This window comes from Pleurodeles waltl, chromosome 7 (assembly GCF_031143425.1).
Source record: "Pleurodeles waltl isolate 20211129_DDA chromosome 7, aPleWal1.hap1.20221129, whole genome shotgun sequence".
Taxonomy (NCBI): Eukaryota; Metazoa; Chordata; class Amphibia; order Caudata; family Salamandridae; genus Pleurodeles; species Pleurodeles waltl.
This window is the reverse complement of record NC_090446.1, coordinates 630545911-630570952: the sequence shown is the minus strand read 5'-3', so window position 1 is coordinate 630570952 and position 25042 is coordinate 630545911. Positions and strand designations below refer to the sequence as shown.

Genomic DNA, 25042 nt, shown 5'->3' with positions numbered 1-25042 from the left:
CACCAATCATACCTTTCAATGTCATGTTGAATCTTTTAACAAGGCCACTGGTTTGTGAATGGTATAGGGTAGTGAATTTATAAGTCACACCACATTCAGCCCACGTGTGTTTCAGGTAATCAGACATGAAGTTTGTACCTCTGTCTGACACCACCTCCTTTGGAAAACCCACTCTGAGAAAGATATTAATGAGAGCCCTAGCTACTGCAGGGGCAGTAGCAGTCCTCAGGGGATCTGCCTCAGGATATCTGGTTGCCTAATCCACTACAAGTATGAATCTGTTTACTCTTGCTGCTGGAAGATCTAGGGGACCAACAATGTCAACCCGTACCCTCTCAAAGGGCACCCCAACCACGGAAAGTGGAATTAAGGGGGCCTTTGAGTGGCCAACTGTCTTGCACTGGCTTGACAGGTGGCACAGAAGTTACAAAACTTCTCCACCTTATGGGACATGCCTAGCCAGTAGAAGTGCTTAACTAACCTACTACAGGTTTTAGACTGGGCAACATGCCCAGCTAGGGAGATATCATGGGCCAAAGTGAGGAGAATCTCTTTACACTGCTGAGGCACTAACACTCTCCTACTGGCACCAGGTTTGGGGTCTCTGGCCTCAGTGAAAAGGAGTCCCAAACTCCCAAAATGTCCTGTGGGAGCCACTAATATTGCCCTTTTTCTAATCAGCAGCTTGCTGTCTCAGGCCTTCAAGAGTGGAACGTGTCCTCTGCACCTGGTACAGATCTGTCCTAGAAGGTCAAGAGCTCCGCTTGTTAAGTCCCAAGCTCCTGGGGCTCGTTCCATTCAGGGCTGATAGGCTTTCTCTCTAAGAAAAGTTGTTTTCCCAGACATCTTGCCTTTTCTCTTGGTAGTTTGTGCCATTTTTAGACTCCAGCTCTAATTTGTTTCACCCTGGGCTTTACATTGTGGCATTGTTCTTACACACACCCATTGAGATATACCCAAGCATAGCTGCATGGATCTTTCTTTCGATGTCAGCCCATGCTGAGGACTCCATATCGTTGCCTAGCAGACACTGTACAGAGATTGCCAGAGATACCACCACCTTCTTTGGTCAGTAACTCCTCCCTATTCTAATGCTGCCATCATCATGTGATGTATGCTAGCCTGATTATCAGCACTGAGGACTGTATATGCCTCACTAGTCACGTACTGGTCTGAGGGTACAATTTGCTCAGTTACCATGGTGACAATGGCACCAGTGTCTCTCAGGGCTTCAACCCTAACCCCACTGATATGTGGCTGTTTTCTGTAACTATCCAGATTACTGGGCCAGACAGCCAGGTAAGCTACATCCACCCCACCCTCTGAGACTAGAGTTGCCTTAATGGGTCCACTAACCTGGTCAGGACCCACTCGGAATCCCATCTGGAAACTTACCACTGCATTTATTGCATGTGCACCAGAGGCATTCTTTCTGTGGTGATAGGTAGTGTCTCCAGTTCGGTGTCCATGAGCCTTGCAGTCATGACACCAAGCCATTATGGAATCCCAGGCTTTACATATGTGCCCATTATTGGATTGAAAAGTCTTGGGTTCACCCCCTGAGAAGATTTGTGAGGGCTTTTAGAAGACTCTGCTTTTATCCTTGTTCTGGTTGCCCTCTCTTCCTTGGTGCATTTTGGCCTCCTTTTTGTGGTCTTCCTTACCAGTGGAAGTTTAGGTCACCCTTGTCTTGACCCAGGGGTCTTCCTTCTTCCCCAACTCCTAAGGAGAAAGTGGACCTAGGTCTATCAGGAGATGATGTAACTTCTCTTGAACACAATTACTCAATGGATGCTCCTTCATAATTAAATTATAAAGCCCTTCATAATCATGCACATTGTTACCTTTTAGCCACTCACCTTGTGTTTTCACTGAAAAATCTACCCAGGTCTGACTCTGGGTTTTTCTGAGCCTCCCTGAACCTGATTCTGTACTCCTCAGTGGGAAGTCCAACACCCTCAATCAAGGTATCCTTCATGAAGTCATAGGACTCAGCATCTGCTTCAGTCAATGTCAGGAGTCTATCTGCATTTACCAGATAACAGTTCCAAAGGAGAGAGGCCCAATACTTCTGGCTGACCTTCCGAGCTCTACAGGCTCTCTCAAAGGCTGTGAACCATTGGGTGATATCATCACCTTTTGAGTATTTCGAGACAATCTCGTTGGGGATTTTAGGGTTACAAGTTTCCTTCCTAGTTATAGGTCTGTTGTCACAAGAGATGGGTCACAAGTATTTAAAATGGCTTACCTGGTCACTTTCTATGTCTGAGAATCAACAAATACGTAGCAGGGACATTTTGCTTGTGCACCTATGCCCTCACAGATAATATAATGCACCATGCCTTCGGGCTGTTAGGCCTCCTAGGGGGTGACTTACATATATTGCATGCAGTGTTAGGGAGCGTGGCACACAGGCTGTGTGCCATGTCGTGTTATCACTTTGGTCTGCATCAAAACCCAGAGCTTGCTATGGCAGCCTGTCATGTGCTTGGTGAGGGGGCCTGTAGGGTGGCACAATTTATGCTGCAGCCCTTAGGGACCCTCTTCAGTACCCCAGGCCCTAGCTACCATAGGTACCATTTACTAGGGACTTACAGACAGTGCTAAAGGTTTGGCCAATTACGGAAACAAATGTGCAGTTTTGGGAAAGAGATCTGGCACTGGAGACCCGGTTAGCAGGAACCCAAAGCACTTCCAATTGTAATTACATCAGATACCAGGCAAAAAGTGGGAGGTTAACCATGTCAAAAAGAGCCAACTTCCTGCATGACCCCCCCCAAACGAAAGAGGATGAAACTAAACTTTCCCAGCAGAGTCTTCATTTTCTAAGTGGGAAAACCTGGAAAGAGCATCTGCATTGGCATAGTTAGTCCCAAGCCTGTGTTCCATTGTAAAGTCAATTCTCTGTAGGGAGATGGACCACCTTAACAGTTTGGGGTTTTCACCTTTCATTTCCAATAGCCACCTGAGAGAAAGGCAGGGAGGGGGGAAACGTGTCTATAAGAGGTACTTTCCTACATCCCTGTACTATACCTATATGCAATATTTGTTTTTTACTCCATAGGATAACATTGTCTCCTCTGAAAAATGCTCTGTCGACTTTTGAAACCTAGACGTATTTCTCTAGCAAAACCTACTAACCTGATGATATTGATTTTGGTGCCTAAATATATACATACAGATAATTGCTATTTTTGCAAATTGGTGTAGTCTCCTTGAGTTGTGTGTCTCATTTATTGATTGTGTGCCTATGGTAAATGTCTCCTCTCTGAGAAGCCTAAGGCTGCTCAACCATAGTACCCCCCTTATAGAGCACCTTGAGACTGCTAAAGCAAGTCCCTGTCAACTAGTAAGGGAACCCCTGGACTCTTTGCACAGTATACCTCATTTGGTATACTTTATAAAGAGTCAGCTTCCTACACAGAGTGATTGGGAATATCTGCCCACAAGGCATGTGGTGTTCATTGACTGCAGTGCAGGGCTTGCAGAAGGAAACATCTTCTTTTCCAAGGTATCCAGCCTCTTAGATTTCCTGTTCGGTGGAGTGGTACGGGATGCACCAGGATTTAGTTTGGAAATGAAGGCTTGGACCACAGGCATTCCGGGGAGGTGTTTTGGGTGAGGAAGATGGTGTCCTCTGGGATGTGGTGATGGCGGTGGGCAACTGTCCAATTTACAGGAGCCACTCTGCAGGGCTTGGACCAGGCCCCAAATAGGAATTCTGTGAGGGCTTTGTTAAATGGGAGCAGCGGTTCGGGTGGGGTGACTCCTGGCTGAAGCACCTTCATAAAGACATGTGTCTAGGAACTCAGCTGATCTTCTCACCACCACTGCAAATGAGACACCCCCCTCTGTAGCCACGGTAGGAGAGACAAAGTCAGCATCTGGAGAGATGTCCAGTGCACTGGTATCCGACAAATCGCTATGATGGTGGTCCTCATTGGGCGGTCATGAGGTTCCAGTGGCCCTCCCAATCTTCTCCAAGTCCTAGCCCATAGGAATAGGGCTCAGGCTACAGCATGGATTGAATGCCTCCAGCTGGCACCGGAGTCAGAATCGGACAATGTCCATCAAGCTCTGTATTGGAGTCGGGGATAAGAATGGAGGTGCTGGGGACATCAGCAGAGGGACCAGAACTGGGGAAGATCAAAGAGGCTCAACCAGCGGAAGTCCGGATTGGTCCCTGGACTGAAGGAGCCGAACTGGAGTAGGGGCGAACCCGCAATCGAAAAACAAGAAGGGGTCACTTCCAACTATGCTGGCCTGAGGGAGCAGCAATGAGGACAGACTACCCAAATATGAGGTACATGGCCTCACTGAATTCACGGAGTTGGGCGAGGGTTACTCCAGCTCCAGGAAACTTGAGGTGGCATGGAGATGACGCAGTAGCAGGCTCAATCGCAGAGCCAGGCCAACGCCATGTGCACCTAACCAACGCCACCTATCGGGTGGTGCTACTCATCAGGGGGTGCTACTCACGCAAAAAATTCTGGATCTAGTCTAACGCCTAGGGATAATTCTAGCCTATGGCTAGAAGCCTCAATCAGATATACAGATTAGTTTACAAAATTGTACTGACAGCAGGGAATTGGGCTGAATATTACTAATGTGATGCGCTAGCCCTGGTAATATAAAGCAAATCGAACATCTTCACAATCGAAGAAGCTCATTGAAAAAGAGCATAGCGCTCAATTACTTAAGTGACCAGCCCTGTCTGTTAATGGAGACACAATTGCACATTCTCAAATTCTGAGGTACTCACTGGTTGACGTTGGCTATCGTATCCATCCAGCTCCGAATCCGCACCTTATTTCTCACATTTGGGGGGTTGCTGAACTCATGGATGAGACAGATGTGATAGGGGTACGGCCCACTGAAGATCTTCTTTTCTAAGGTCAGTGTATCGACCTACAGAAAGAGAAACCAAGGCTTATATTCAACAAGGTGAAGGACAATTTCACCCATTTGACATACTATAATATAGTTTTATGACAAACTTTATGTTAACTAACTGAAAATCTTTCATTTGATGGTACAAGCTATAAAATCACTTTCAGCTGGACTAATAAGGCACCTGGTGATTGAACCAATAAAAAAAATCATAATAAAGGCTTCAACGAATAAACAGTATAGCAAATATTGCAATGGCATGTATCTAATTGATTAAACCTCTCTCTACAGTTTAAAATAAAAGACCCCTCCCATCCCCAGGTTTAGGGGGCACCCCATTGTTCCAAGGGGCCGAATTAATTGAGAACTTTTTTCCTTCCAAAGGGACCAGGTCAGGCCCCTTTCCTGATCGCCTCCTATTAGAAGGGAAAAAGCCACCAGAGACCAGGGCTGTCTGACTAGCACCGTTCTTTTGTCCATGTGGCCACCATGACATCTGCAAGTATTTTGATGAGAAAAAGTAGTAGGATCCTCACAAGCTATCCCACTTTGGACTTCCCCAGACATCTAGCTTTTGAAGCTGTCTACAGTTGACAGGTTTCAATGATGGTCAGCCGACCGTGGGACCATATACCAAAAGTAAAAGCGAATTACCTTCTTTAACGCTCTTTCTGGTAGTTGCAGATGCCACGCTTTTTTAATATATTCCCCAGGCATCAGGCTGGATCCGTAAGCTTTTCAGCAGTACCTCGGCGCACCATGTGGTGGTGCTATGTAGCTCCGCACTGATGCCACTCTGTTCTGGAAATGATGTGAGGAGCCTATAAAGGCACCACCCCTGCACCCTGATGTCAGTTGCTTTTAGGCTGTCCGCCTCCAGATGGAGAGCCCCCAGAGCAAATTGGTTGTGAACAGTGTGTAGATTCCTAGACTTTGGATCTGATTAAACGATAGAGTCCAATCACAGAACTGGGAGAATGGGAGGGTCGGCGAGGAATCTACGTCTCAATAGAGTCTCTGACATAAAAAGAGCTACAGAAGGTAAGTAACTTGTTCTTCTGTTAGAGACTTCTAGTCGCAGATTCCTCACCTTTTGAATAGGTACTAAAGGAGTACCTGATCTGAGATGGGTCTGTGAATGGACGCAAAACAGAAAGTCGTGCAGGACCAAGCGGGAAACCTGACTATCCAGACAACAGTGCTTCATCAACATATGAGGGAATGCTCATGTAGTTGCCTAGTATATATGTCTAGGACAGGGCATTCGCATACTAATGCACTGGTAGCAGCTTTGGCCCTGGTAGAATGAGCACACAGACCTTCCCGAAGCTGCTTTTTGGCCAGTGCGTCTCAAAACTTAACGCAGAGCACAATCCATCGGGAGATGATTCTCTTTTACACTGCCTTCCTTTTTTCCACCCCAGAGAACCAGGCAAAGAGCCAATTGTCCATCCAGTAGTCTTTTGTTCAATCAATTTAAAAGCAGAGCTCTCTTTATGGATCCAGATGTAGAGCCTCTCCTTTTAAAGGGGTGAGGTGGAGCATAAAATACCGGCAGGATGATGGTTTGAAGACATGCGTTGCCGTCACAACTTTTGGTTGAAATGATGCTCTCGTCTGTAGAACCAGTTTGCATGGAAAGAAGGAAGGTAGTGCATGGTTTATTGACACAATGAGCTTAAAGCTCACTTACAAGCTGTGCCAAAGTGATGGCAACGGAAAGCACAGTCTTAATGGCAGGAAGCCAGAAGGGACAGCTGTGATGCAGCTCGAATGGAATGCACATCAAATAAGCAAGTACCAGATTAAAGTCCCACTGGGGCATTACAAAAGAAGACAGAGGACTATGTTGTAACCCTTTCAACTGGTGACTGGTGCACAACTGGTGACTTAATCAGAGACGGCTGATTATGGCAACCCTAAAAAGACTGAAAGGGCTGAAAGATAATGCTTATTTGTGCCCAAAGCAAGCTTTGCCTGCAAGAGATAAGACGAACAACAAATCATCAGATAAGCCTGAAGGGGGTCAATCTGGTGTATGCTGCACCAAACTTTAAATTTGTCCCAACAACAGGAGTATACAGTTTTTATCAAAGGACATATGGCTGCCATAACCATTTTGGGTCTCACTTTCTAGACAGCACATTCGCCGTCTGTTGCAAGGTGAACTTCCAGCTTATAGTGGGTTTGGAGACCAGCCACTGCTCACCACTGGTTGGCTTCTTTGTATCTAATTTGCTATTAATTGTTAGCTTGTGTGGGCTTTACTTCTTCTTCATGCATTTGTCACTCCCATGGAGCCTGGATGACTTACCTGTGTCCTTCACTGCTCACCTTTCATGTGCTACTTTTTCCACAAGAATGCATGTGTTTTCCAAGCACATTAAATCTTTATCAGAAATCAACTGTTTTTGTGCATTCCTTCATACACTTTCCATTAGACTGTAATTGTCAGAACATTCCCTAGAGGGCACCACAATAAAACTAGCATTTGGAAGAAGCAAGGTCATGTAACCATATAGTCATCCTCTAGAGGGCATAATGACATGAAAAGAAAAGAGCAGAGAGCATTGTAATGTAACCATATATTCAGCCCCTAGAGGCATAGTGCATTACACATTTTCAGAATATTATTACAAACAAGGTCCTTAGAATACAAGCAAAAGCTCCAGCCATGAGGGAGCTTAGAAAGACATTGAATGATGGGAGAGGTTATAATTTTGGTGTCCCCCAACCTAGCGTGGGAACCCAGAACATGAGCTGCGCAGAATGAGCACGTCATGCTAAACTTTTTGGTGGTGGTTCTATTGTACTAGGACCATCACAGGCTGAGTTATGGGCAAAAATGTGTTTTAAAAGGACGGAGTCTCCCGTTGTGTGGGGATAGCCGCATTGAGGGTTTGCCTTGTGTTTTTTCTATTTAAACTTGGGAAGAATTTAGGAATGAGACTGCTAATTTAACCGGTGCTCATGTAAAGCGCTCCAATCTTCTGGTCAAGTTTGCGCTATATAATCCCCCTCCAGCTTGCAGCCTTTGTCGGGCGTAGACACTCAAAGAAACAGCGAGATGCCTGAGGAAGAAGCAACATGCCACAAGCATGAAGCGGAGATGCAAAAGAAAAAAGTAGTGCACGACAATAAGGTATATGCCTGATTGTGCAATAATCCATGTATCAGGGTCAGTCTCATAGGGCGGGAATAAAACAGCCTCAAGGCGGGACAAATCTAAGGATTTACCTAACATACCAAAGGAATTTGACAAAGCCGGCCGAGGAACGAATCAAAGTGACAGGTGTGTGATGGGCATGGTGAAAGCCCACAAAACAGATTACAGCATGTCGAGAGAAAATGCATGCGCACTGCATAGGCTCGCCCTTAAAAGGGCTCAGCACTGGATGGGTCAAGGCAGCCTGCACAGTAAAGGGTAAAAGTGGCTAAAATGCATAAGGTTTGCAGGAAGCACATGTCGGTCAAGAGCTTGCACAAGGTGCTTCTATGGGACTTAGACTACAGCCACAGTTCCAAGTCATTCAACAAGTGTGTAGTTATACACTCAAAGGTCGCCTGAGACCTGGAGAGGAAGCTCTATGTGCCTGATTTAGAGTTTGGCAATGGGTTACTACGGCATAAATGTGACGATTATCCCGTTCGCCATATTCTAATTTTAGGATCATAATAGTGAGGACGGGATATCTGTCATATCTGCGACAGCGTAACCCCCCCGTCAAACTCAAAATCAGGCCCTACATCATTAAACATAAGAAGAGGTGACCCTTGAATCTAAAGTCCTGCTTCAAGAATTGGGCCCAGACTCTAGTCCCATTTACATGGTTCTGACCAATCCAATAACAGTCCACTTCTTGTCACGTCTCTTGGCAAGTCAAAGTCGAAATGCAATCATAAAAAGACAAAGCTAGAATAGACCTCTTACTATTGTAAGGCATAAAGGCATCAAGATGAGCATTGTACCTGTTCAACCACCCCCCACATGCACCCAAAGCTACTGAATCTAATTCCTCAGTTGATTCTAAGGCACCCCAGGTCACTATGAACCTTACAGCAGATTGGAGTCATCAAGGAGGCCATGCTGCAAAGTGTCAGTGTGACACTGGCTCTCTCTGGTGCACTTTATGGTCCTAGGAGGCGCTGACATCTCCGGTTGAAGTGCCATTTGCAGGACCTCCCCCGCTTCTGCCTCCTTGTATTTGATTTCTATAACTTAACTGGTTCTGGTACAGTCTTCCACACTAGCTCTGAGATCTAGGCAGTTTTCCTCCCTACTAATACTAATAGCGGGAACGTATGACCCATTACCAACATCCATGTCGGATTTCAAACTGACCTCCGCCGATGTTGTTCTATGAGATTACAAAATCTCAAATTTATCATTCATCCTGATCCTAATCCAACAACTACCAAGATGCTGGTACCACAGAGACTCCTTTTTGATTTGACTCTGACCCTGTGTAGGAATCAGGTAGGTTCCCTCAGGATACTGATGCAAAGGAGGAAGAAGCTCTCCTCCCTTATTATACTGATGATTCATTATAACTAGACCTACAAAATTCCAGTGGGTTGGACACATCCCCTGACACTGAGCTTGACCCACCACATGGACGACCGGCAAAAGAAACTGCTTAGTTTGCACAGACGATAAGAAGGGCGCTGAGGTGTTAGAATTACTCTCCATCAAGCCAAAGTTTAACCAGGGCCTACGAACTTGGAGTCATTTTTGCCTTTCAATGAGGCCCTTAACAACACTTTAATTGCTATATTGATCAAAACCCTGTTCTTGTTCAATGGTTAGCAGACCAGTAGCCAGGTGACAGAGACATGTGGCTGGCGTCACAAAGTTTTTGATTACACACTGTACCTCAGTGGAACTTCAGGTCCCAGTAGACCCAGCATCAGGGTGGATTCTCTGACACTTTACGGATCTCACAGAAGATTGCTTGGGACCTGCAGTGGTAGTTGGCAGATGTACACCTGACCTAGATCAGCCTACTATCCCTCCCACACCACAAGCTCATAGTGGTAATAGATGCTGCTAGATTGAGGGGTCACTTACGGAATGTAGAGGTCAAAGGCTACTGGCCTCTTGCGGAAAGCCATGAACATGAACCTCCAATACCTGCTGCTGATCCGGTTGGACATGAAGGCCCTTCATGCTGTATGTCAAAGGGAGCACACTGCAGGTCCTCAAGGAAAACACCTCTGCCATGTGGTACAGCAACAACAAGGGCTGAGTGGGGTCCTGTACCTTGTGGCAGGAGGTTCTGTGTCTCTGTAAGCAGTTGGAATAACAACGTCCTTCGGGCCCCAACCACCTTACAAGGTCCTTGAATGCCAGAGCAGATGCCAGTCTGGCAGACCACAAGTGCTGTCTCCTTCCCATGGTGGCATAGGACGCCTTCGATCAACAGGGAGATCCATTCACCACAGCCAAGAACATGCATTGCTGGAAGTTTTGCACTCTCTATTTTCACTCAACGGCTTTTGCTAGAAGACAAATTGTGGTTGGAATGGTGTGGAGGACTTTCAAACACAATCCCACCACCTCGGTACAGAATATCAGGAAACACTGGGCTCAATCATCTTGATTGCCCTGGAGTAGGCCAGAAGAGTGTGTTACCAAGAGCGTTTGAACCCGAGCATCTGCCCTTCCATCAGCTTTCCACCTCATGGCCTCCTGTCTCGGCAACAGGGTAAGGTCATGCATAAGAGTCCCACAACTCCTACACCTCTATATGACGAGATCAAGCAGCAGAAGACAGGTTTAGGGAGAGGGTCACGTCTCCCACTCGATCTTGTAGGACTTTCTGATTTATGCCACTCCACCTTGACGATGTACTGCTTTGGGGTCTATTCAAAGGTGAGGAATATGTTGTTAAATTACCAATAAAGAGGACAAGTTACTTAACTTTAATAATGCTCTTTCTGGTGGATACTCTACCTACCTGCAGATTCCCCAATGTCGTTCCTCCTACTCCCCCTTTTGTGTAGTGGTCTTTTTGCCATCTAAAAATGTTCCAACTTAGAGTTCAGTGCACAATTACCAACAACTGATCTACGCTTGTGATTTGAAGGAGCACAAATAGAAAGAGATAAGAAATGAATGTCAGCGCACAGGGTTGGTGCTTACATGTGGCACCTCTGTCACTTCTAGGGTGGAGCAGAGCCAACAACGTGCCACACAGCGCCACCTTCTGAGGTGTGGGAGCACTACTGAGAGGTTTTCCATATTCTCTCAGGGGCCTGGGGAATATTCAAGATAAGGGGAATCTGCGAATAGAGTATTCACCAGAAAGAGCATTACCAAAAGTTACGTAACTTGTTCATATGTTTGAAGGCAGAGCACAAACACAGGAAAATATTTGTTTAAAGAAAGATTTCCTCTCTATGCCTGCTGGAGGAACAGGTTGTGCTCTGATGCTATTAAAGCCAGAGACCTATTTTCTTCATCTTTAAGTAGGACAACTCACAAGAGGTCTCTGATGAGAATTAATTTTTACAGAATTTCTACAACCTACAGCTAGTATAATATTTTTGACCATGTTAGAGAAGAAATGACATGGTCTGCTTATACCTTTCAAAAAATATATTCCTTAATAGGCGGATGAAGGACTTGTCTAGAAGAGCCTTTTCTTCCCATATAAGGAGAATATTTAACCTACCTGCTGCATAGGCCGGAGGTAGATGATGCGGTTCCTCTCTGGTGGCATCCTGAGAATATGGTCCAGGATCTGCTCAATGTTCAGCTTCTTACATTGTGCATAATCAAATCGGTTCACAATGGGGGCATTCTCCACTTTCAAGTGTTTCAACACCCGACATCTTGTAGCTGATGATTACAGACACACATAAAAAGGACCCAATATCAGTAAAACAGGAAGCATGAAGCAAAGAAAAATGTATGGACTAGCCATATACGACATGATGCTGTTGAATCAGAACATGTGAAAAGAGGCTAACGTCTGAAGCGAAGTCCATGGCTTAAAACACTTCTTACATACATCTGTGGATGTACAGCAATGGAGCTTAAAATATTGGTTAAACTCCACAAATGTGGGGGTGGGGGAGTTACTCCGGCACAGAGTTCAAAGTGGGTGGCCCCCTCTAAAAATTTCCACCTGAGAAGATACCAGACATAATGAAAACAGGCTTAAGTCCTCAAATTAGAAGGTCTTGTAGTCACTGTCTTAAACACTTACATATTAGTTTCCTGAGCAAAATCTTAAAATATAACTGCAGTTTGAACAAATAATGGCATTTGTTTCCCTCCACCAGATTTGCTGAAGATATAGACAAAAGGTTGTAGAATGGGGTCAATCTTAGAAAGGGACTCCCTTTCCCATATTTCAGGAACAACAAGATAATGCCATGGAGTTGCAAATGGGTCAGCAGCTGATTCATGTGCGGCATCTCAGGCAATCAGCTGTAAGCAATAAAGCATGGCAATACAACACAACAATTCTGTGCATTTAGTTTAAGGAGCAGTATGCATTTTTGAAGAGTATGAAATAGGAGAAACTGGTCACGCCCCTTTGATCAACTACTTAACTCTGGATATGACTAACAGTAAAGACTAGTATAAATTTGGTTTAAAGGGTAACACGAGTGATCCTTATTTATGGAGACATCAACAAAATAGGGTAAAACATCCATGCAATATATTTGGATAACAAAAGAAAAGAATGTGAATGTTCTGCTGTAGGAAAGTACCATCTTGATTGGCATGTTACCCCCATTTTCACTGTATGTATGTACGTTTTAGCCCCTGTGTCACTGGGATCCTCCTAGGCAGGACCCCAGTGCTCATAGTATGTGCCCTGTATGTGTTCCGTATGTGGTGCCTAACTGTATCACGGAGGCTCTGCTAACCAGAACCTCAGTGTTTATGCTCTCTCTGCTTTCTAAATTTGTCACTGCAGGCTAGTGACTAAATTTACCAATTCTCATTGGCACACTGGTACACCCATATATTTCCCTTGTATATGGTACTTAGGTAGCCATGGTATTGGAGTTCCAGAAGATCCCTATGGGCTGCAGCATTTCTTTTGCCACCCATAGGGAGCTCAGACAATTCTTACACAGGCCTGCCACTGCAGCCTGAGTGAAATAACGTCCACGTTATTTCACAGCCATTTACCACTGCACCTAAGTAACTTATAAGTCACCTATATGTCTAACCTTCATCTGGTGAAGGTTGGGTGCTAAGTTACTTAGTGTGTGGGCACCCTGGCACTAGCCAAGGTGCCCCCACATCGTTCAGGGCAATTTCCCCGGACTTTGTGAGTGCGGGGACACCATGACACGCGTGCACTATACATATGTCACGACATATGTATAGCGTCACAATGGTAACTCCGAACATGGCCATGTAACATGTCTAAGATCATGGAATTGTCACGCCAATGCCATTCTGGCATTGGGGAGACAATTCCATGATCCCCCGAGTCTCTAGCACAGACCCGGGTACTGCCAAACTGCCTTTCCTGGGGGTTTCACTGCAGCTGCTGCTGCTGCCAACCCCTCAGAAAGGTTTCTGCCCTCCTGGGGTCCAGTCAGGCCTGGCCCAGGAAGGCAGAACAAAGGACTTCCTCAGAGAGAGGGTGTTACACCCTCTCCCTTTGGAAAAAGGTGTCAGGGCTGGGGAGGAGTAGCCTCCCCCAGCCTCTGGAATTGCTTTGATGGGCACAGATGGTGCCCATCTCTGCATAAGCCAGTCTACACCGGTTCAGGGATCCCCCAGCCCTGCTCTGGCGCGAAACTGGACAAAGGAAAGGGAGTGACCACTCCCCTGACCTGCACCTCCCAGGGGAGGTGCCCAGAGCTCCTCCAGTGTGCTCCAGACCTCTGCCATCTTGGAAACAGAGGTGTTGCTGGCACACTGGACTGCTCTGAGTGGCCAGTGCCAGCAGGTGACGTCAGAGACTCTTTCTGATAGGCTCTTACCTGTGTTGCTAGCCTATCCTCCTTCTTAAGTAGCCAAACCTCCTTTTCTGGCTATTTAGGATCTCTGCTTTGGGGAATTCTTTATATAACGAATGCAAGTGCTCATCCGAGTTCCTCTGCATCTCTCTCCTCACCTTCTGCCAAAGGATAGACCGCTGACTGCTCAGGACGCCTGCAAAACCGCAACAAAGTAGCAAAGACGACTACTGCAACCTTGTATCGCTTCTCCTGCCGCCTTCTCAACTGTTTCCTGGTGGTGCATGCTCTGGGGGTAGCCTGCCTCCTCTCTGCATCAGGAGCTCTGAAGAAATCTCCTGTGGGACGACGGAATCTTCCCCCTGCAACTGCAGGCAACAAAAGACTGCATCACCGGTCCTCTGGGTCCCCTCTCAGCACGACGAGCGTGGTCCCTGGAACTCAGCAACTCTGTCCAAGTGACTCCCACAGTCCAGTGACTCTTCAGTCCAAGTTTGGTGGAGGTAAGTCCTTGCCTCCCCACGCTAGACTGCATTGCTGGGTACAGCGTGATTTGCAGCTGCTCCGGATCCTGTGCACTCTTCCAGGATTTCCTTCGTGCACAGCCAAGCCTGGGTCCCCGACACTCTAACCTGCAGTGCACAACCTCCTGAGTTGTCCTCTGGCGTTGTGGGACTCCCTTTTGTGTCTTCGGGTGAGCTCCGGTTCACTCCTCTTCGTAGTGCCTGTTCCGGCACTTCTGTGGGTGCTGCCTGCTTCTGTGAGGGCTCCCTGACTTGCTGGGCGCCCCCCTCTGTCTCCTCATCCAAGTGGAGAGATCCTGGTCCCTCCTGGGCCACAGCAGCATCCAAAAACCCTAACCGCGACCCTTGCAGCTAGCAAGGCTTGTTTGCGGTCTTTCTGCCTGGGAACACATCTGCAAGCTTCTTCACGACGTGGGACATCCATCCTCTAAAGGGGAAGTTTCTAGCCCTCTTCGTTCTTGCAGAATCCACAGCTTCTACCATCCAGTGGCAGCTTCTTTGCACCCTCAGCTGGCATTTCCTGGGCATCTGCCCAATCTCGACTTTGTCGCGACTCTTGGACTTGGTCCCCTTGTTCCACAGGTACTCTCGTCCGGAAATCCACTTTGGTTGCATTGCTGGTGTTGGTCTTCCTTGCAGAAATCCCCTATCACGACTTCTGTGCTCTCTGGGGAATATAGGTGCACTTTACACCTACTTTTCAGGGTCTTGGGGTGGGCTATTTTTCTAACCCTCACTGTTTTCTTACAGTCCCAGCGACCCTCTACAAGCTCACATAGGTTTGGAGTCCATTCGTGGTTCGCATTCCACTTTTGGAGTATATGGTTTGTGTTGCCCCTATACCTATGTGCTCCTATTGCAATCCACTGTAACTTTACATTGCTTGCATTACTTCCTTTTGCTATTGCTGCATATTTTTGGTATTGTGTACATATATCTTATGTATATTTGGCATCCTCATACTGAGGGTACTCACTGAGATACTTTTAGCATATTGTCATAAAAATAAAGTACCTATATATGTGTTTTCTTATGATATTGTGCATATGACACCAGTGGTATAGTAGGAGCTTTGCATGTCTCCTAGTTTAGCTTAAGCTGCTCTGCTATAGCTACCTTCTATTAGCCTAAGCTGTTAGAAACACCTCTTCTACACTAATAAGGGATAACTGGACCTGGTACAGAGTGTAAGTACCCCTTGGTACCCACTACAAGCCAGGCCAGTCTCCTACAGCTCCTCAAAAGCTTTCTGACAGCTAGCTGTCCATAACACCTTCTTAGGCATTTTCTTGCTTGTGAGATCATTAAGAGAGCCATAATTCTTGATGAATCTCCTGTAATACCCTGTGAGGCCTAAGAAGGCTCTCACTTGGGTCGGAGTTGTAGGGGGAACCCAATCCATGATTTTCTGGATTTCCCCTGTAGTGGTGCAATCTGTTCTCCACCTACCATGTGGCCCAGATAAACCACTTTCCCCTGCCCTATCTGGCACTTTGAGGCCTTGAAAGTGAGGCCTGCCTTTTGCAGGGCCTCCAAAGATGGACCAGGTGCTCATCCCAGGTTGAGCTAGTGCCCTCCTATGGTTGACAATGCAGTCTTTGGTTTAGCATCTTCTGCCAATCTGATCTGCCAATACCCTGCAGACAGATCAAAAGTGCTAAGATACTTGGCAGAAGCCAGTGTATCAATGAGCTCATCTGCCCTGGTTATAGGGTGAGCATCAGTTTTTGTTACCTGATTGAGCCCTCTGTAATCTACACAAAACCACATCTCCCTCTTTCCATCTTTGGTGTGAGGTTTTGGTACAAGCACCACTGGGCTAGCCCATGGGCTTTCAGAAGGTTTAATCACCGCCAAATCCAACATTTTCTGCACCTCTTGTTTAATACAGTCTCTGACATGGTCAGGCTGCCTATAAATTTTACTTTTGACAGGCAGGCTGTCTCCAGTGTCAATTGTGTGTTCACACCAGGATGTTGTACCTGGTACAAGTGAAAACAGGTCTAAAAATTGGCTTAGGAGATTAATGCAGTTGTCTTTCTGTTCTGCAGTCAGACAGTCGGCTAGAACTACTCCCTCCACTAAGGCATCTGCTTCAGTGGTGGAGAAGAGATCAGGGAGAGGGTCACTCTCTTCTTCCTGTTCCTCATCTGTTGCCATGAGCAGGGTGAGATCAGCCCTGTCATAGTAGGGTTTTAGGCGGTTGACATGAATCACCCTAAGGGGACTTCTGGCAGAGCCCAGGTCTACCAAATAGGAAACCTCACCCTTCTTCTCAACAATTAGATGGGGTCCACTCCATTTGTCTTGGAGTGCTATTGGGGCCACAAGCTCTAAAAACCACACCTTCTGTCCTGGTTGGTACTGGATTAGAACGGCCTTCTGGTCATGCCATTGCTTTTGCAGCTCCTGGCTGGCCTGAAGGTTTTTACTGGCCTTTTTCATGTACTCAGCGATTCTGGATCTTAGGCCAAATACATAATCCACTATGTCCAGTTTAGGAGCTTTTAAAGGTTGTTCCCAACCCTCCTTCACAAGAGTAAGTGAACCTCTTACAGGGTGCCCAAAGAGGAGTTCAAAGAGGCTGAAGCCCACTCCTTTTTGGGGTACCTCCCTGTAAGCAAAAAAGACGCACGGTAACATGACATCCCATCTCCTCCTGAGTTTTTCAGGGAGTCCCATTATCATTCCTTTGAGAATTTTATTAAACCTCTCAACCAGACCATTTGTTTGTGGATGGTAAGGGGTGGTGAACTTGTAGGTAACACCACACTCCTTCCTCATTGCTTTTAGGTATGCAGACATGAAGTTGCTACCTCTGTCTGATACCACCTCTTTAGGAAAGCACACTCTGGAAAAGATTCCCAGGAGGGCCTTTGCCACGGGAAGGAGCTTTAGTGGTCCTTAAAGGTATGGCTTCAGGATATCTTGTGGCATGGTCCACTACCACCAAGATAAATCTATTGCCTGAAGCAGTAGGAGGGTCAAGGGGGCAAACTATGTCAACCCCTACCCTTTCAAAGGGCACCCCAACCACTGGAAGTGGAATTAGAGGGGCCTTTGTAGTGCCACCAGTCTTGCCACTGGCTTGGCAGGTCACACAGGACTTACAAAATTTTTTGGAGTCCTCTGACATATAAGGCCAGTGAAACAAGGGGACAAGTCTTTCTCAAGTTTTCGTCTGGCCCAAATGCCCAGCCAAATGAATGCCATGTGCTAGAGTTAGAAGAAACTCTCTGTACTGCAGGGGAATGACCAATCTCCTGGCTGCTCCAGGTTTTGGGTCCCTTGACTCTGTGTACAAGAGGATATCTTCCCAGTATACTCTATGACTGTCACTGACATCCCCATTTTGCTGTTTGACAGCTTGCTGTCTGAGACCCTCTAATGTGGGGCAGGTTTGCTGTGCCACACTCAGCTCTTCCCTGGCAGGCCCCCCTCCACCCAAAAGCTCAGCAGTGTCTGTTGCCAGCTCCTCTGGTGTAAGTTCTGCACAGGGAGGAAATTCCTCTTCCTCAGAAGGAGAAGCATCTGTAGATGGAGGGATAATGGGGGTAGGGATTTACCCTGCTTACCCCTAGCTTTAGGGAGCACTTAGTCCATTGTTCCAGGATCCAAGTTACTCTGTCCTTTTTGCTTTTTGGCCTGAGCCCTGGTTAAAGCAAAAATATGCCCAGCATTGCTGCATGGGCCTCCAACTCCACTTCTGCCCAAGCTGATGTCTCCAAATCATTCCCTAGTAGACAGTCTACAGGTAAATCTGTGGCTACCACAACTTTCTTTGGACCAGTAACCCCCGCCACCCCCCTCAGTTGAGATTCACAACAGCCATGGGGTGGCTAGGAATGTTGTTATGAGCGTCTGTCACTTGGTACTGCTGACCAAGTAGGTGTTGTTCAGGGTGGACCAGTTTTTCTATCACCATAGTTACACTGGCTCCTCCTGTGTCCCTATAGGCCTGCGCCTCAACACCATTTTTTAGGGGAAGTTGGTTGTACTTATCCATATTAAGGGGACAAGCAACCAAGGTGGCAACATCAGTGCCACCATCAGAGACTAAAACAGCCTCTGTGGTCTCCCTAACAAGACCAACCCCAACTACATTGCCAATAGTGAGCCCAGCTACACCCTTGGATTGGCTATTGGTAGTAGATTTCCCACCACCACTGCTATTACTAGGGGCACTAGAATTGGCAGCAGGGGTTGTGGTGGTGGGAGGTTTGGTGTTTTTTCTTTGGACAACTGGAATCAGTTGCCCAATGGCCTTTGACTTTACACAAATAACACCAAGGCTTTTTAGGTTGATTATTAGAAGAGGATTTGGACCCACCATCCCCAGAGAATTTGTGTGGACCTGATGAAGACTCATAATGTTTACTTTTGTCCCCACCCTTTTCAGAAGACTTACCATCCTCCTTCTTGCCATCCTTGTCTCCCCCTGTATGAACTTTTCTGTTCACCCTTGTTCTAACCCACTTGTCTGCCTTCTTTCCCAATTCTTGGCGAGAGGTCAGATCCGAGTCCACAAGGTATTGGTGCAACAAGTCAGACACACAGTTGTTCAGAATATGCTCTCTCAGAATAAGATTGTACAGGCTTTCATAGTCAGATACCTTACTGCCATGAACCACCCTTCCAAGGCTTTCACTGAACAGTCCACAAAATCTGTCCAGTCTTGAGAAGACTCTTTTCTGGTGTCTCTGAACTTAATCCTGTATTGTTCAGTGGTTAAGCCAAATCCATCCAAGAGTGCATCTTTCAAGCCTTTGTAGTTATTGGCTTCACTTTCTCTAACAGTAAGGAGCCTATCCCTACCCTTTCCAGTGAAAGATAGCCACAAAATAGCAGCCCTGTGCCTTTGAGGGACCAACTGTACCATACAGGCCCTCTCAAGTGCAGCAAACCACTTGTTAATGTCATCCCCCTCCTTGTAAGGGGGGGGGACTATCTTGTGCAGATTCCTGGAATCTTGCTCTCTAACAGGGTTGCTATCAGGAATACTGCTGCTGCCACCATGGGGAACTAATCCCAACCTCTGTCTTTCCTTCTCTATGTCTAGGGATTCCCTATCTAAGGCCATCTGCTGCTGTTTAAGCTTCAGTATGGTCTCTTCAACCCTCAACTTTTTGAGTTCCCTTTCTAACAAGTTATCCTCAGGGTGGGTGGGTTGGGAATGCTTTGACACAGAGGAAATATGTGAAGTTTCAGAGGGGGACCTGTCCCTAACTGTCTGGACCCTGGTAACCTGGCCTCTAGGGATAAATGATGCCCTACTGTTATGGGAACCTCTATCACTACCAGCATCACTAGGTGCCCTGCTAGGGGGCAGACCCTTGTTAGAACCCTCCCCAGCTTCTCCAGGGGACTCCTCTGAATCAGACTGGGAAACCTCTCCCTTTTCTAACCTCTCATTTGATGGTCCAGACTGGTTCTGGTCATCTACAACAAGCATGTTAAAGAGAAACTCTTTTGTAGGGTTCTTTCCTATACTCAAACCTCTATCCAGGCAGAGACCCCTCAAACTTTTATAGTTCAAACTCTCATATGTTGCATTAACAGTCTTGAGAATGGACTCTACAACAGACAGGATAGTAAAGGTTTGAGAATAGTGACAAAAAGTTTTAGAACTTTAAAAAGCACAGAAAAAAAAACTTTTTCAAACTTTAAGAAACTTTTCAGAATTTTGTAAAAGGTTTTAGAAGAGAAAAGTAACCTTTTTTGGTTAAGTGTACATATACTGAACTGTTTGGTATATGATTGTCTTATGAAAAGTACAAAAATGACAAAGTGGTAAAGCAGCTGCAAGTACTTATCCCACCGCTGCACCACCAATGTAGGAGGCTGGCCTGGCTTGTAGTGGGTACCAAGGGGTACTTACACTCTGTACCAGGTCCAGTTATCCCTTATTAGTAGAATATAGTTGTTTCTAGCAGCTTAGGCTGATAGACGGTAGCAATGGCAAAGAAGCTTAGGCTGAACTAGGAGACATGCAAAGCTCCTACTATATTAAGTACCACAAGGTACCCACTATAAGCCAGGCCAGCCTCCTACATCTGCTATCAAGAATGATGCTCCCAGTCTTTTTTTTTTTTTTTTTTAGCTACAACCATTATGTAATGTTTGTACATTATATAAAGCATTCGTTCTTCACTGCTTTCTTGGCGCTAATTAACACATAAAATCTACTGGTGGAGTAAAGCAGTTTGCAGTCTAAAAGCTTCAAAGGGTTGGCGTGCCACTTTCTCAGAAAATGCATTCTCTGCACCTATTCCTCTTGACATTTATTTTGCTGTGAACCTTCAGCCGTTTCATCAACCTTTAAAGGCATACTTTTCAAAGTTCCTTTTAAATACTAATTTATTGTTTGTTCTGACCTTTTGACATGTATTTTAATGTGCGTTGATAAATTCATGCTTGCTACTCTGATGTTACTACAACTTCCAGTCGCCCTCTGGCTCCACCGTGCTTAATAAGTGCTCAAATAAAAAAAATAAAAAAAATTCTGTTAAGTTTGTTTTGAAGAGCTATCATCTTTGATGTGTGCAGTCAAGAAAAGGAGTAATATCTTGCTAGTAGATTCTTTTAACATATCTCTACAGTTGGATAACTTACCAGTTGGACAGGCTGCAAGTGAAATCAAACACTTACCATGTATGAACATCATTTTGGGGCAATCCTTTAGCACAAGATCTGTGATCCCACAATTTGTTAGTGTGATACCAACCAGATTTTTGGATTTAAGAGAAAGTGCCTGTTGAAAGTGGATAAGAAATGAATACGGGAAAATAGAAGAGTAGACATTAAACATCAATTGTAGCAAATGAAATATCTGGAAGAGAATTAGTTGTAGGAGGCAGAGGTGGGAAGCATGAAAACATATCTGCATTCAGCTCTAATATATAATAAACTGAAGATGAGAACTAACAGACCACTGTAACAAAAACCCAACAACTAGCACAGGGAGGAGGAGAAATATTTCAAACAAACCTAAGTAAATGTTAAGGGAAGGACCAGTGCTAAGAGTTGGTTAGAACCCTGTCTTGTGACAGGGCATTGATGGCCAAAGGAGAAATGGAAACTGCACAGACCACATTCAAGTGAGTCACGTTGATGTACAGGTAGTATCAAACCATTTAAAAAACATTGAGGGGACAACACAGACAGCACTGATGTGAAGGTCTGGTTCCTACCTGGATGTGATCATCTTCAATGACTGGGTCACTTGTGCTTGTCGATTTATCTGCAGTACGTTTCCTCTTTAGTGCTGGTCTAGGTTTTGGCGTGGTTGCATCTAGAAATGTTAAATAAGGCATCAGTATCAGTCAGAAGGCTAACCAGGACTGCAACCACCACCGGAAATTCTGTAGCTCTTTGTTTATAAGTGCACTTAAATCATACACTAATCAATTTTACCATGTAAATAGAGTTTTTTAAGCTATGGATCTCATGAAATTCATGTTCACTGTCCACAAGGATCCTTTCTTGCTCTTCTTTTTTTTTTTTTTTTTTACATTTTTTATTAAGGAAAAATATATGGCGATACACAGTATGCATAGACATATCTTCAGTACTCCATAGTACAGCCGGTAATTTTACAATCAATACCTGAGTGTAAACAGTCTAATAGGTACACTGATTAGTCAATATGAACTGTGGTTTGGAAATTGGGGGAGAATCGGGGAAGGGGGGAAGGGCTGATGGGGAGCCAGGTCGTAGGAGAGGGGAGCAGGAAAGAGGGAAGAGGGATAGAGAGGAAAGTGGGAAGGTGGGGAGGTTAGGTAGGGTGTAAGGGAGGAGGGGCGAATCTTTTGGCTCAGTGTTTCTGGGCTATTAGATGGATGTTCCGGTTGTTCCTCGTCGTTTACTGATGATCTTGCAGGATTGTGCAGTGTGGTACATATATCAAAATGCATTTAGGGTGGACTAAGAGGGTCTATTCATGGGGGGGAGAGAGTCATTCTGGGGGAGGATGGACAAGGGAGCGTATCTGCGTGGATGCAGGGTTAAATGTGTGAAAAGTCAGGTCTTGTATACTGATGTTGGACAATTAGCCACTGGTCGAACAGATTATAAGAGGATAATTTCTAGGGCATATTTAAACGGGTCGATATGGCGTGGGAGGGTGTTCCCTGGGACGAACAGTCTCAGGAATAAAGGGAGAGGATAGAAAGGCGGAACGGTGAGAAAGGGAGGGGGAGGGAGAAGAAAGTGTAGGGGTGTCAGCTGCTATCCACTGACCATACACCAGCTGCCTCATGGTCTTATCAGGAAGGGGCTCCAGATTTCCGTAAATAGAGCCGCTTGGTCCTGCAGGTTATAAATGACTCGCTCATGGGTAGCTGTTTGGAACATGGCTCTCATCCATTCCGTTGGTGTTGGGGCGATAGCAAACCTCCAATGTCGGAGTATGCAGATTTTAGCTGTGGCAATTGCTGTGTAGAGTAGCCGTTTATGGGGACGTGATAGGGAGGGGTATGGGCGCATGTCATGTAAAATAATGAGTGTTGTCGGTGTCGTCTTTGGTATTGATATAAAATCCCTAAGTGTATGGCGCACAGTTTCCCATAGGGGTTGTATCGTCGGGCAGTGGCATAGGATATGTAGTAGGTCGCAATGGAGGTCTGCGCATCGCCAACACCTCGCGTGTGGTATCAGACCTGCCCTGAAGAGTTTTGTGGGGGTCCAGTACCAATCCTGGAGGATTTTGAAGAGACAGAATTTCAAGCGGGCCTCGCGGACCCCCCTATCTAGGGCCTCCATTATGTCGTGCCATTCTTCTTCTGTGTAGGCTTTCGCTAGTCGATCTTGCCATTTGAGACGCAGTCGCTCTAGGAGAGGTTGCAAGTAAAGGTGGTTCGTTATCTCTGCGTATAGGCCGGCCATAACACCTCTATGTCGGCCCCATTTCTGCAGGTAGTTGACAATGGGTGAGATTTTGATCATCCATGGGGGGGATCCTAGAGCCTTGCGCATACAGTGCATCAGTTGCATGTACCTCCATTCCAGATTTTTGTGAATGCCGAACTCTTCCTGTAAGGAGTCAAAGGACCGGAGGCCACTGCCATCTATTATTTGGGTTATATTGTGGATACCAGCATCGCTCCACTGGGGCCATCTTAAGGTACTTCCCCCTATTTTTATACATTTGTTTCCCGCTATAGGGGCTTGAGCATGTAGGGAGGGGTGTACGCCCAGTAGCCGGTGGGCTCTGCGCCAAGCTGCATTTGTGCCCGCGAGGATAGGATTGGACGAGTGAGGGTAGTTGGTATATATCCCACCTAGTTCGGTATGCTGTCCCTGTAGGTGTTTCTCCGTGATTGTCCATTGTGGGTGGTCTGGGGTATCTGGTAATGTGTAGGCTAGTTGTGATAATTGTAGGGCTAGAGCGTATTGTTCTACTGAAAGTAGACCTAGACCTCCATAGGGTCTGCGCGCTAATATTGTCCCCGGTTTTAGTCTTGGACATACAGAGCCCCAGACGAAGGACCTTATTAAGGTATGTAGGAAAGTACCATCTTGCCTGGCATGTTACCCCCATATTTCACTGTATATATGTTGTTTTAGTTGTATGTGTCACTGGGACCCTGCCAGCCAGGGCCCCAGTGCTCATAAGTGTGCCCTGTATGTGTTACCTGTGTTATGACTAACTGTCTCACTAAGGCTCTGCTAATCAGAACCTCAGTGGTTATGCTCTCTCATTTCTTTCAAATTGTCACTAACAGGCTAGTGACCAATTTTACCAATTTACATTGGCATACTGGAACACCCTTATAATTTCCTAGTATATGGTACTGAGGTACCCAGGGTATTGGGGTTCCAGGAGATCCCTATGGGCTGCAGCATTTCTTTTGCCACCCATAGGGAGCTCTGACAATTCTTACACAGGCCTGCCACTGCAGCCTGAGCGAAATAACGTCCACGTTATTTCACAGCCATTTTACACTGCATTTAAGTAACTTATAAGTCACCTATATGTCTAACCTTTACCTGGTAAAGGTTGGCTGCTAAGTTACTTAGTGTGTAGGCACCCTGGCACTAGCCAAGGTGCCCCCACATTGTTCAGGGCCAATTCCCCGGACTTTGTGAGTGCGGGGACACCATTACACGCATGCACTACATATAGGTCACTACCTATGTGTAGCTTCACAATGGTAACTCCGAATATGGCCATGTAACATGTCTAAGATCATGGAATTGCCCCACCAATGCCATCCTTGTATTGGGGAGACAATCCCATGATTTCCCGGGTCTCTAGCACAGACCCGGGTACTGCCAAACTGCCTTTCCCGGGGTTTCACTGCAGCTGCTGCCAACCCCTCAGACAGGTTTCTGCCCTCCTGGGGTCCAGCCAGGCTTGGCCCAGGAAGGCAGAACAAAGGACTTCCTCAGAGAGAGGGTGTTACACCCTCTCCCTTTGGAATAAGGTGTCAGGGCTGGGGAGGAGTAGCCTCCCCCAGCCTCTGGAAATGCTTTCATGGGCACACATGGTGCCCATCTCACCATAAGCCAGTCTACACCGGTTCAGGGATCCCTCAGCCCTGCTCTGGCGTGAAACTGGACAAAGGAAAGGGGAGTGACCACTCCCCTGACCTGCACCTCCCCTGGGAGGTGCCCAGAGCTCCTCCAGTGTGCTCCAGACCTCTGCCATCTTGGAAACAGAGGTGCTGCTGGCACACTGGACTGCTCTGAGTGGCCAG

The 25042-nt window shown here is 46.3% G+C and overlaps 1 protein-coding gene across 2 annotated transcripts in view; it reads right to left on the bottom strand.

Moving 5' to 3' along the window:
- Nucleotides 1-25042, bottom strand: part of FBXO38 (F-box protein 38) — a 424910-nt gene that overhangs the window by 206979 nt on the left and 192889 nt on the right. For both annotated transcript variants that reach the window (XM_069244595.1, XM_069244596.1), the window contains exons 16-19: nucleotides 21536-21636; nucleotides 20994-21096; nucleotides 11565-11731; nucleotides 4763-4908 (exon numbers count right to left, since the gene is read on the bottom strand). In XM_069244595.1, coding sequence (XP_069100696.1) covers nucleotides 4763-4908; nucleotides 11565-11731; nucleotides 20994-21096; nucleotides 21536-21636 — 517 coding nt within the window. The remainder of the gene's footprint in view (nucleotides 1-4762; nucleotides 4909-11564; nucleotides 11732-20993; nucleotides 21097-21535; nucleotides 21637-25042) is intronic.